General features: G+C 33.5%; 1 protein-coding gene and 1 non-coding gene across 2 annotated transcripts in view; both read left to right on the top strand.

Annotated features, from left to right (window-relative positions):
* The window catches only part of WASL (WASP like actin nucleation promoting factor), a 64342-nt gene that overhangs the window by 39232 nt on the left and 11887 nt on the right, over positions 1-13223 (top strand). The window contains exons 6-8 of the mRNA XM_060107592.1: positions 6246-6414; positions 7679-7721; positions 8751-8904. Of these exons, the coding sequence (XP_059963575.1) occupies positions 6246-6414; positions 7679-7721; positions 8751-8904 (366 nt within the window). The remainder of the gene's footprint in view (positions 1-6245; positions 6415-7678; positions 7722-8750; positions 8905-13223) is intronic.
* Positions 5183-5313, top strand: LOC132496567 (small nucleolar RNA SNORA18). The gene has a single exon (XR_009533463.1). It is a non-coding gene; the product is annotated as a small nucleolar RNA SNORA18 (small nucleolar RNA).

Here is a 13223-nt window from a genome sequence, read left to right as displayed (position 1 = left end):
TACCTGCCAGGCAGTGTCCAGAAACCATATGAAGTAGCTGCTATTATCCCTACTTCAGATGAGTAAACAGGCACAAATAGGTAACTTGCTCAGGGTCACAAAACTAGGAAAGTGGAGCAAGATTCAGTCTCAAGTGTTCTAACTCAAGAGCCTGCTCCCTTAACCACTGTGCTGTGTCAAGATGATTTTGAAGGAGAAACTGAGACCTGGAGAGAGTAAATAACATGCCTTGAGGTATGCAGCTAGTATGTCACAGAAACAAAGGAAGCAGAAGCAGCTGAGCCAGAAGTCCTTCATCCGTGAACCTTTAATGTGGCGTTAGAATTTTTTCCCCTTGTTCTGTGCTCAATATTTTAATGTCTTTTTAAATTTATTAAACTATTTGGCATTCTGTGAGCATATATTAAATACCAGTGCAGAAGGCTTCCTAGTGGTAGCATCTTTGGGGAAAGTAACCTGAGATTTTAAAGTGTAGATGTTGTACAAATAATATAATTAAAGTTAAGGATGTAAATACTTCATGATTTTTTTAAATTTAATCTTTTCAATACATATAAAATATATTTTTGAAAAGGCACCTAATCCATAATAGAATTTGGCTATTCTTTATGTGACAATGGTGTCTTACAATTTTATTACCCATAGTAAGAGAGATACTCATAATTAAATGCAGTTTCTTTCTCTAAGTTTGTTCTTGGTTTTAAATCTTTAGATCTAAAGTTTTAACCCTTTGATACAGTGGTCCCAAACTTTTTTTCATTAAATGAGAGTTTAAAAAAAGGTCATTGTTAAAATGCGAAATTATACAACATGTCTTGACAATATTTGCATACTTATATATTTTTAAAATATACATAAAATAATTATTAATAGAAGTTTTAATATTTTCTCCTGCTGTGCAGTCGGTTGCCTTGCTCTCCTCATGGTGTGGAGACCACTATTTTGCAGGTGGCATATTACTTTTTTGCATTTGCTGCACTGCCACTAGGTGGCAGTGGACACCTTACCTGCCTAGCAGTGTCCATACAGGAGCTTTGTCCCAGATCCTCATTTAGAAGATCAGTTTAGCAAACCTTTTCAAATTGTACCTACTAAAAAGACACTTTATGTAGAAGTAACATATATTCCTGAAATACAATTCAGTGTCTTCCTCATTAACTCCTAATCCATATATTTTTCTTTTTTTTCTTTATTGGTCAGTCTCACCTTTTAGCTTAGATGCTTTCCAGTGATTTGTTCTCAGCTTCATGACTGCTTGACATTAGAGGCCTCTAGGCCCCCTATTTCTCAACTATTTTACCTTGGTGAGAGCTCTCTACTTTTTATGTAATTAAGGGGAGGACTTTAGTTTGTTCTTTTAGTTTTAAAATTAACTAGAAATGCTGTTCAGTGAGAATATTAAAAAATCTTTTCTCTGACAGTTGTCCTTAATCAGAAGGTAATTTGTCATTTGACTGCTTTTTGAAAAAGAAGGGAAACAGTCCCCTTTATTATCTATTTACTTAGTACATATTCTCAGAATGAGTGTAATTTCGGAAATGGAATAATTAAACTTCACTAGATATGATTTGAGTACTTCCGTTACCATATCTTTCATAAACTTTATTAAAAAATGACTCTGTGCCTTATACAACTTATCACTTTTTTGGTCTGTCACTTTTGAAACAAATATTTAATTGGGCTTTAGAACATTATTTTAAATTTATTTCCTAACATCTTCAAACTGTAAAGTAAATGACTTGTCAACAGAAATATCCAAATACCTAATCTCTTAAATGTGTAAAAAGCCTTTTTTCTAAATTTTGAAAGTTACTTGTATTTCTTGAATGATGAACTGTTGGACTGCAAACTAAGAGAACTGATAAATTGGTAAAGAAATAAAATACAACATTTGTAAAGTTAGCATTATCAATCACCTTGTCATTTAACTTTTGTGAAAAAAGTTATAATAGTTAATAGAAAGAGTAGTGGAGTAGGAACCAAGATAGCAGAGTCCACCTTTCCCTTTGTCACTAATTGTGTGACTTTAGACAGGTCACCTGACTCTTCTTGTACTTAGTTTTTATCTATAAAATGAAAGATTTAGAAAAGCTCTCTAATTTCCCAGCTAATATCAATTTTCTGTACATCTCTATAATCTCGATTTTTCTGTGTAGACTTAATTAAATAATGTTTTAGCCATTACTAATGAAGTTCATGTGTAAGGACACTAAGGACCTAATGCCACAGCTTTATGAACTGCTTGGTGGATGCATAACAATATATCCACACCTGATTTTGGGGTAGAGAGAGGAGGGGAAACTTTGGTATTCATTCTACGTATCACTTATATTTTATTCCTGTCCTCTTCATCCTTGAGCTTTCTTCAGAGATGGCTGAGTTATTTTCTCTAACGAGTTATAAATCAGGCTTATAAGAACCTTAACTTTATTGTTTCCCAGAAGAGAATTTACTGGTTTGGATAATTTAAACTATTAACCTTACCAACTCTATACCATTTAGGACATCCATAGTATAAGTGGTTACTTTTATGTAAACTAAAGTAGCATCAAAATGTTTTTATTTTTGTTTTTTTCCTAAAAACTAATTATAATTTTTAAATTTTTGTTTTCATTTTTTTGGCATGCCACATGGCTTGAGGAATCTTAGTTCCCTGACCAGGGATCGAACCCGGGCCCCCTGCAGTGGAAGCATAGAGTTCTAACCACTGCACCACCAGGGAATTCCCAAATTTTTTGTTATTTTTTAATGGTGAATCTGGTTGTTCCTTCATTATTACTATTTGGACACCTATTTCAGGAAGGATGACATGTATAAAGAGAGTGCCTAACTCTGACTTACCTAAATCTGTCTTAAGGAAGTTCTTAAATGTTATTAAGTGTACAGATAGGAGAGTAATAATTTGCAACATCTTAATTTGGACGGTGTTGCTGATGATGATTAGTAATGATAAACTATAAGAGGAGAAAAAGCAGAAAGGGAAGAATGAGAAGTGAAAACGTATCACTAGATTAAGTCTATGAAGATATTAGTATCACCCCAATTCAACCCTCTAACGCTCAAATTCTGGATATTTTTAATAAGTCCCTTATTTTGTGAAACTGCAGTGAATTCTGAAATCTTGAATCTGAACCAATTTGAAAATCCAGTTCTTTATCTACTATTTAATAAGCCTTCTATATTGCTTAACTAACCTTTAACTTTTGATCCAATTATTTTCAGATTATTCCTTGACACTGAATCAGCTTTAAAAGGTTTTATCCGTATTGTTCACTAGCTTCCTTTTTTCCAAGAAGAATTTTTATTTCTTGCCAATATGAGCAACTTCCCATGGAATTTTGTGTGAAATTATAAATAGAACTTTAGACCTAGACTTTGAATATTAAGGGAAAATAGCTGAATTTTGCACCTCTTTCAAAATTGTTTGATAAAGTGGCAGATGGCATTTATAATTTTATTTTAACTCTATTTCATCTTTAATAGTAGAGTTGAGGGAGAGAAAATTAGTTATATATAATTTCTCATATAGGTAAATATTTTATTTCAGACAACTTTTATGAATAGGATGCATTTAAGGTTTTCAGCACAATTGAAGAATTATAGTCAAGTTGGCATTTAGTGATCACTCAATATACATTAGCCTGTAATGTCTTGGAATTTCCGTCTGCCATTCTATGCTTGTGTTGGGGATTCCACAGACCACCCCTCCAGTTGGTGATTCATTAGGGCTCACAGGACTGAGCACATAGTGGTACTCATGGCAAAGATTTATTACAGTGAAAGGATATAAAACAAAAATTAACAAAAGGGAAAGACATATGGGGTTAAGTCTGGGGGAAACTACACACAAGCTTCCAAGAGTATTCTCTCATTGGTCACAGGGGATATGCTTAATGTCTCCAGCAATGAATTGTTGCAACACACATGAACTGTTGCCTAAAGGAAAAGCTCAGTGCTTAGGGTTTATTGGCGGCTAGTCACGTGGCATCTTCTGTCTAGGACATACCAAGATTCTAGACTCCCAGAAGGAAAGCAAGTATTCAGCATAAACCACACTGTTAGCACAAGTAGTTGAGACACAATGAGCCCATCTTATCAGGGGATAATGGGAACCCTCTTGAAATCCTAGATCCTAGATGCCAGCTAAGGGCCAACCTTGCAAAGCAGGGCTTTCTAAAGATAGCAGTCTCAGGCCTGCTATGTTGACTGTTTCTCTGCACAGTAGTGATTATATTTTATACAGTATTTTAAAAGTCGTCATTAATATAATCATCTCAGAGGAATTTGGTCTAATAGGAAGTTATGTCAGAGAATCATATGTTAAAATGGGATCTCTAAGGAACATGTGTTGCCCTTTGGTTCAATTTTTTAAGGAATTTTTAAGATGAATATATTTCGTTCAGACTCTCATACTTTTAAGACCAAAATACTTTTGTGAATTATAAAACAAATTTTTGTGTGCTGCGTTTAGTGTCATTCCTGAAGATGCTATTAATAATACCTGAAGATGCCTGAGATCTTTTTACTGTTGATCCCTTGCGGAAGATGGAATGTTTTGAGAATTTTTCTATTTTAGATTTTTGAGCTCTGTACTTCTGCTAGCCAAAGTGTATGTATAATAATGGGGAGAATACTACTAGACTTCAGTATGACAGTTTTGGAAAAAAATGGTAGTAATATTTGTATTAAGTTTTTTTCATCATAGACTAATAAAGTTGAAATAAAGAAGTAAGACTAGACTTCTTTACTAGATTTAAAACAAAGTAGATGCTTCTTTTACTCTTCCTATGTAATATATGCCACTTTACCAATGAGTAATGTGTTGGATGTGAGGCTGTTATAGTCAAGATATGATGGAGCAGATCAATTAAATTTAAATTCTTGTTGAAAATTTATATTCATGAGATTTAATGTTATAAAAAGAGTTTGCGGGCCTCCCTGGTGGCGCAGTGGTTGAGAGTCCGCCTGCCGATGCAGGGGATACGGGTTCGTGCCCCGGTCTGGGAGGATCCCATATGCCGCGGAGCGGCTGGGCCCGTGAGCCATGGCCGCTGAGCCTGCGCGTCCGGAGCCTGTGCTCCGCGCCACGGCAGTGAGAGGCCCGCATACCGAAAAAAAAAAAAAAAAAAGAGTTTGCTTTGAAATAATGTATCTATGCTAATTTGTTTAAGAATTTATTATAGTTGAGGTCTATCCCGATGGGGCTTTTTCTGTGAATCTACATCGTTGGAAACGCCTCATAGATTAACTGTGTGGTTTCCTTTACTCATAGAACTACCTGTTAGATCTGTGGGAAAGAACTACAAGACAGAGCTGCCAAGTAAACTTTGAAAAACCTAACAAACTTTTTATCTTAGGTATTGGCATATCCCAGTGATCTGTACTGTTCTAGGATGTGATGGCTTAGGAGTGAATATGATTTGAACCTAATACATTTTTAGAGGGTGTCAAATTCAGAACCAGGCAGATCCATCTCCTGACCCTAAACATGGTCCTAAAGTAAATTGCTTGAGGAAATTGGATCCCAAAGATTACAGGTGGGGAATTTTGAAGTGTGTCCATATTTCATTGGAGATCAAAGAAGCCTAACTAAAAGAATTGTGGGCTGACTCACATGGTAACTTCTTTTTGAAAGGGCTGTTTTATCTTGAAGATTATGAGTTTGGAGGAACTAAGGTGATTGGCAGTGGAAAGAATCAGAACGTGTGAAATTCCTTAAAAATTTATTGACTTAAATAACTTTGTGTTGCACATAATAAAAAAAAAAAACCCTTTACACTTTGTGCGGAAAGTCAGCATATATTTTTGGCTCGAAGTGTCTCTAATGTTTTCTGTGGAGGGAATAATAACATTTATCAGTTATAGTTCTGATGTGCCTTAGACATGAAAAATTGGGGGGGGTGGGCAGTGGCTGCTCACATTATGAAATTCTTTTGCCCTTGCTCTGTTTTGGGCATATGCGTCTTGCTTTGCTTTCTCTTCCTTTTGCTTTTTCACTTCAGGTAACTGATGGTATAATCTGTAAGAAATTTATATGGAATTAAAGACAGACACTTAAAAAAAAATTTATTATAGACTTTGGAAATTTAGGAATTTTTGAAATTATAAAAAATTAACATGCAGGTTTAAAATTTAAATTATAGTAATGAAGTGGTCCTACCTCAGGAAAAAAATTATAAATTATGATTGTAATAATTGTTATCTTAAATTATATCCCTTTTATATTATTTCGACTTTATTTGCAGGTCCTAATCTACCCATGGCAACAGTTGACATAAAAAATCCAGAAATTACAACAAATAGATTTTATGGTCCACAAGTCAACAACATCTCCCATACCAAAGAAAAGAAAAAAGGAAAAGCTAAAAAGAAGAGATTAACTAAGGCAGATATTGGAACGCCAAGCAATTTCCAGTAAGACGGTTCTTTTATTATTCTTATCTTTACTTTTGATTTACTCATTTCTGCTCTTGATTTTTTAAATTGTTAGAAAGTTTGGTTTGCTTTTTGGGAGAACACTTATATTTATCACTTGCATACCTTTTTAGCTATAAATTTTGTTGGAGTTTTTTAAAGGCTATTGCCCAATAGACATTTTATTAATCTTAGTTTATTTACTTTTCCACCCATGAGAAAAGAAAAATTAGAGCTGTTTTTTCAACTAATTGTTGGACATGAAAATGAAATCTCACTTTTCCCTATAAATGATATTTGAAAATTGCCTAAAGGCATTGTCCTAATCTGTTTGGGCTGCTAACAGAATACAGTAGACTGGGTAGCTTATAAACAACAGAAATTTATTTCTCACAGTTCTGGAGGCTGTGAGAAAGGAAGAGGCAGGCAAGATTCTGTGTCTTGTGAGGTCCCACTTCTTGGTTCATAGACAGCCATCTTCTCACTGTGTCCTCACATGTTGGAAGAGAGCGAGAGAGCTCTCCAGGACCTCTTTCTTTTTTTTTTTTTTTTTTTTTTTTGCTGTACGCGGGCCTCTCACTGCTGTGGCCTCTCCCGTTGCGGAGCACAGGCTCCGGACACACAGGCTCCGCGGCCATGGCTCGCGGGCCCAGCCGCTCAGCGGCATGTGGGATCCTCCGGGATCGGGGCACGAACCCGCGTCCCCTGCATCGGCAGGCGGACTCTCAACCACTGCGCCACCAGGGAGGCCCCAGGACCTCTTTCTTAAGGGCACCAATCCCATTCTTGGGGAATCCACTCTCATGACCTCCCCAAATCCTCATCTCCAAGAACTATCACATTGGGGATTAGGTCTCAAGATAGGAATTTTCGGAAGACACACTCAGTCTATAGTAGGCATCAAACCTTTGGTATTTATTTGACATATTTCAAGCATTCTCTTATCCATTATTTCATTACTTCATTACAAAACTCCTGTCCTCTCATACATATAATGCTTGTGTTCTTATGCTAGTTTGTCAGTTAAGGAAATGGATACTCAGAAAGATTGTGCAAAAATGTTACGGCTCAATTAGTAGCAGAGCCTGGGCTAGAATCCTGGTTTCTTGACTACTTGTACAGTTTTTCCCTGAATATGGTTATGTCTATGAGAACTATTAGTTCAGGCCAAAAATTCACTGAGTGGATTGGATTTCATATATATTAGGTTTTTAATGCCATTTATGCATTTTATTTTTCTATATTTTTCTATCTACTGCTTTAGGCACATTGGACATGTTGGTTGGGATCCGAATACTGGCTTTGATGTAAGTGTCTTTTCAAGCCATAAGCATTATTATTCTAAATATGTGGGAATGTCATGGCCTATCTTTAGACTTTTATTCTTATTCATTTTTGTTAACTCTAGTGTTTATTGGAATGTGCTTGTATTTATGTTCATATTCCACTGAGGTTTTAAATCATAGATTGTTCTATCATTGATGGCCAAGTCTCTAAAGAGAAAGTTTTTTTTAACTCCTTGGCTTTATCTACTATAATATAAAAACTCTATGTTTTGAAAGCCAAGAGAAGAAAATTATTTCTGCAAAGTGATCATTCGAGGGGAATATATGCCAAATTACTGGAAAGTACTATAATCAAATTCTGAATATCCAGTTGTTAAAATTATCTAGATCTTTTTATTCTACTTTTCTTTTTGGCAATTTCATCATTCATTAATTTATAGCATTGTGAGCAAAATAGTTGAAACTTGGTTACCTAAGTCACGTATTTAACATTTGGCAGATAATCAGGGTTTGGAAAAATTATTTTGAAAAGAAATATTATTTGTGATTGGGGTCAAAAATTATTTTGGTTATTTTTGTTAGAACTACAATGTTAACACCACAAAGTTTTTGAGTGCCTCTTTGTGTTGGGCACTGTACAGGGTGCTTGGGTCATAAAGAGGTCCTTGACCTCAAATTTTCAAATGATTTACCTTTTTTGTGGTTATTTGTGATTATACCTAAATCTTATTTAGGACAAGGTGGAATAGTAGGTGAGCATTAGAAATGTCTGAGTCATGAAAGGATTAGTAAAAATTTAAATGAGAATGCCTTCTTTTTAAAGGTAGGGAACAAAGAGATGAGATAAAATATAAAACCTATTCTTTGTTATCTTTTCTATTTTTTGTAAGACAGTTTAGTTAGCATATAAGTAATCTAACTATATTAAAAATTTATAAACATAAAAAAATAATTTCATAAAGGGCATAGATATGAGAATAATATTTCAACTTGCTATTGTAAAAAATTTGACATAGGTTTTATAGTTAGCAGTTATTTTGTCTGTTGTAGCTGAATAATTTGGATCCAGAATTGAAGAATCTTTTTGATCTGTGTGGAATCTCAGAGGCACAACTTAAAGACAGAGAAACATCAAAAGTTATATATGACTTCATTGAAAAAACAGGAGGTGTTGAAGCTGTTAAAAATGAACTACGAAGGCAAGGTAACTTTTATTTCTATTCAGGCATTCTGATCTATTTTTTCTTTTGAATCTTTTGAGGTCAGTTTCATGGATGACAGCTACATACATTCATGTGAACCTTCCTTAAGCAGAATGTTCAAATTTATGGAGAACTAGTTTGGCCCGGTGTACTGTGTTTTACATTATTTCAGTATAATTGAAAAACTTGTCAAGGCTTTACTTATTATTAAAAAGTCTTATATTAAATTAATGAAAATTCATACAAAATCTTCTGGCTATTTGTTTTAGAATAAAAAATAATAGTTACATAATATTTCACTTACTGAATCTTAGAGACCACTATCAATGTTGTTTTTATTACAATTCAGAAGTAGTAATTTAAATATAATCATGAATTCTGTAATGTATAATAAGCATTTTCAGAATATAAATAATGAAAAATCTATTTATTTTGAAATACATTTTTTTTCTTGGCTAAAGTATAAAATTTGTCATTCGGTACCTGAGAGCACAAACGAGTTGCAACCTTTTAAGATCTGATATTTTATTTAAATCACCTTGTTTTTTGGTCATATCTTAATAATTATCACAATAAAATGCAAATACAGTTAATTCTGAGTTTTCTAATATGACAGTTATCTCTTTGCCACCTTATTCATTTGGGGTTACTTTTCTTCTTCCTAGTTTTTGCATACTCATGGTAGATAGTGTAGCAAAACAAAAGCTCCAGTTAATCATAGCATTCTTCTGAAGAATTTAACTCATTTTCAATTAGGTATTTGACTTACCTGTATCTTTTTCACTGCTGATGTTCATTCATTCACTCATTCATATATTCAGTAAACATTGTTATGTCAGCACTGGTCTCTACTCAGGATATTTAGATATAAAGGGTACGGTTTCTGCCCTCAGAAATCTTAGTCTGGTGTGACAACAGGTATGTAAACAAGTATACAGTCATAATTACTGTTGTGGAAACACAATGCTAGTTCCACTGAAACTAGAGTGATGCTAATTTATCTTATTTCATGAAAAGATTACATTTCCAAATTCTTTGGATTTTTAATAAAAACATCTGGGGCACAGCAACATTATTGTTTTTTAATGCTGCCAGAATGAGTTGTAGTTACAGTTAGTATACAGATGATGGAAGGTCTTGAGGACCCCTAGTTTGTTCCTTGACTCTCTTTTTCTCCACTGTTACCACTCACCTTCACCTTATACCAAAATATTTTCAGGGTCTCTCTGAGTTCTCTGAATTTATAAGTTTATAAATACTCTTGACATTTATTAGTCCATACTGCTGCCCTCTGACCTGAATATCTGTAACTGAGAGTTGTCTGTATTAACTTGATTGAGTTTGTTTTTTAAACTTTATTATTACTGATTTTTATTCTAATTGCTTTTAAAACATCAAATTAGGCAAGGTCTTTCCTCAATTAAATTACCTAAAACAAAAAAAATTCACAGGCATTACAAAAACCATGCTTTGGGAACTTATACTCAAGATTCATATACTCAAGAATCTAACTCCCAGTTTGAAACTTTTTAGACAACCAAGATTGATTTTATAGAAGGTACATTTTTTTAGAGGAAGAATAAAAGACAGATTAATGATTTTTATTAAGGAAATGTTTTCTAGGCAAAACATACAGTGTGGTCAGAAGTATGAAAAAAATTAGAGACAGAAGCTTATGAAGTTGTCATAAAAATATATTTTGTAAAACTTGAATCAAATCTCTTGAAATTTATTTTGCAAAATCAGGTAATCAAATTTGTACTAAGTAGGAGACCTTGTGATTTCCAGTGTATCTTTTTGTGTGTGTGTCTTTGCAATTGTTTGAAGTCCATTAATTTCTAATAATCTGTTCTTAGGTCCACCACAGTGGAGTGGTATGTATAGGGGCTGTTATTTGGCCCAGTGTACTAAATTATGCATGTGTTTATTTTCAGAGAAGCTAGAACTCATTTATCCTGCCTCCAAATCTAACATCCAGTAAGGTTTTCTGCCTTCTATTCAAACTAATGTTTGGGGCTTTGTAACTAATGTTACATAGATGCTAAAGTAAAAAAGGAAGTTTATTTCTATATGAGTCAGAGCTCATATTTCATCTGTAATTTAGATAATTTTTTTGAAATTCTGTGGATTACCTCTTAACAGCACCACTGTTTTTATTATTACTTAATATACTTATTTTTAGTGATTGCTTTTCACACTTGGCATTATTTCAATAACCTACATAAAATATACTTACATTTTTACATTAATTTGGGGCAGTGGGGAGGACTAAACATAAGCAAACACGTAGTTATAAATGACTACTCAGAGAGTTGTTAGTATTCCCATAAATTTAAATTTGTGTTGAATAATATTTGCCTGGTTTGCTTAATCTTGATGAGAGTGCATGAGAGTAGTTTCCTGAATTCTATAAAACTACACTTCTTTTAGATATTAGTTATATTATTTTACAATATCTGCTTATAATTCCTTTAAATAAATATCTAGAGTTATCTACCAATTACTCTTAATATTAATTTGATCTGAAATAATATCTGAAAGTTAAGTATATCAACTTTTCTTTATAGTGCAGCATCAAGACGAGGTTTTTTCCATAAGCCTCAGTCTTTCTTCTTTTCTAGCTAAGCTTTGATAGTAAGAACAGTTTTATTTGTTGTAACTTTTGTGTCATGCTTTTTACTTTATTTATTAAATATCTAAGAACTATCATTGTCATTCTGATTCTGGTGTTTGTGTGACTCAGTTTTGAAAATCTGTAGGCCGCCAGACTTTCTCACAGTGGTGTGTGATCTGCTCAGCAGACATTTTTGTGCATATGAACCTAACTAACGTGCCGTCTCTCCTCTCCTCCTGTTTTAATTCTTTCACATTTTTACCTTGGGATATGGCATATCTTTTGCTTACTTTCCTTTTTTTATGTAGGCATAATACAGATTGTAAAAATAGAAAGTTCATAATAGATGTTTTCCTCATGAAAATATAGAGATGTTTCCACTCACTTTTCAGATAATAGAAATGCTGAACTTGTGCTGTACCCAAACTTGGTGCAGTTGATAATTTATTCACTATCAATTAAGGCTCTCCCTTTGCCTGAACAATAATTTACTGTCTCTTTGAATGGGTATTAGCTGAATCCCAAATTATTCCAATAAATGTGCTTATTCCCGGTTCAAAAGAACTTTAAATCTGTCTATTGAAGAGATACATCATTGTACATAGAAAAGATTATGGTTCCAGAGTCCTTGGTGAAACCACAGGAAATGATGGACTAATACCTTTTGTAGTAGAATAGAGTGGGTCCTTTTCCTCTTGATTAACAAACAACTAAATCATAAAAATGCTAGTTCAGACAACATTGTTTTTTGAAATGTAAACCTCAGCTGATTAAAATGAAATCTTTGTATCTGCTTGAAGGATTTGATGTACTGTCTTATTCAGAGAGTGTACATAATATACATATGCCATATCCTCTTGGTTTTACCCTGTTATTACAAATTATGTTAGGGGTTTTAGCAAGTTTAAATCTCCTTGCCTTGGATCTGGTGAGAAAATTGGGTGAGCCTTAGCTGCAACACCCAGATCTCCAGTATGCCTTGAGTGTAAATCATAGGAACTTCCCTCAGTGATGGCCTGTATCCAAGTAGGATGACTCTCCTGTTTGCAGCTATATATTATTTCCAGTTTTAAAAGTTTCTATGCCAGGAGACAATACTCTTGTGAGCTTTGGCCTTTCTGTATATTTTATCTAATGTTTATGACTATATTTGATAGCATATTTTAGAGTGTATTTCCCATGATTGTCCCAAATAAAATCAGAAGATAATGTTTGATTTCCTTTGAACTGAGGGGGGCTTTTTCTTCTCTGGTATCATTGCATTATTGAGCATCTGAGTCTATTATTATTTGAAATTAAGGTAGGTATTTTTATTATATAGATTGTAGAAATATCCATCAGTAATATATTAGTTTGTACCAGTAAATACAAATAGCTGTTATGGATTTTAGGATTTCTTTATTCCTAAAAATAGTTATTTTTTCTAGTCACTCTTTAAATGAACGGAGAAATAATGAAGCTCATTATTATATAAGTTTGTGTATGCTGTTGGTAAAATCATGTCTCTAGAAATGTAATAAATTTTGTACTTTGAATTTCTCTATTTTAGCTTACATTTTCCCTTAAGTAAAATAAGAATGTATATGTCATTACTACCAGGATAATGTTAATATTTTATTAATAACTTTAATTTTACAGTGTTTAGAAATTCTCAGTTAATTTGTTAATGTCTCCTGAATAAGTAGTTGAACATTTCAGCTGAGCAAC

This window comes from Mesoplodon densirostris, chromosome 9, assembly GCF_025265405.1.
Source record: "Mesoplodon densirostris isolate mMesDen1 chromosome 9, mMesDen1 primary haplotype, whole genome shotgun sequence".
Taxonomy (NCBI): domain Eukaryota; kingdom Metazoa; phylum Chordata; class Mammalia; order Artiodactyla; family Ziphiidae; genus Mesoplodon; species Mesoplodon densirostris.
Note: the sequence above shows the minus strand (reverse complement) of the source record. Positions and strands in the feature narration are given on the sequence as shown.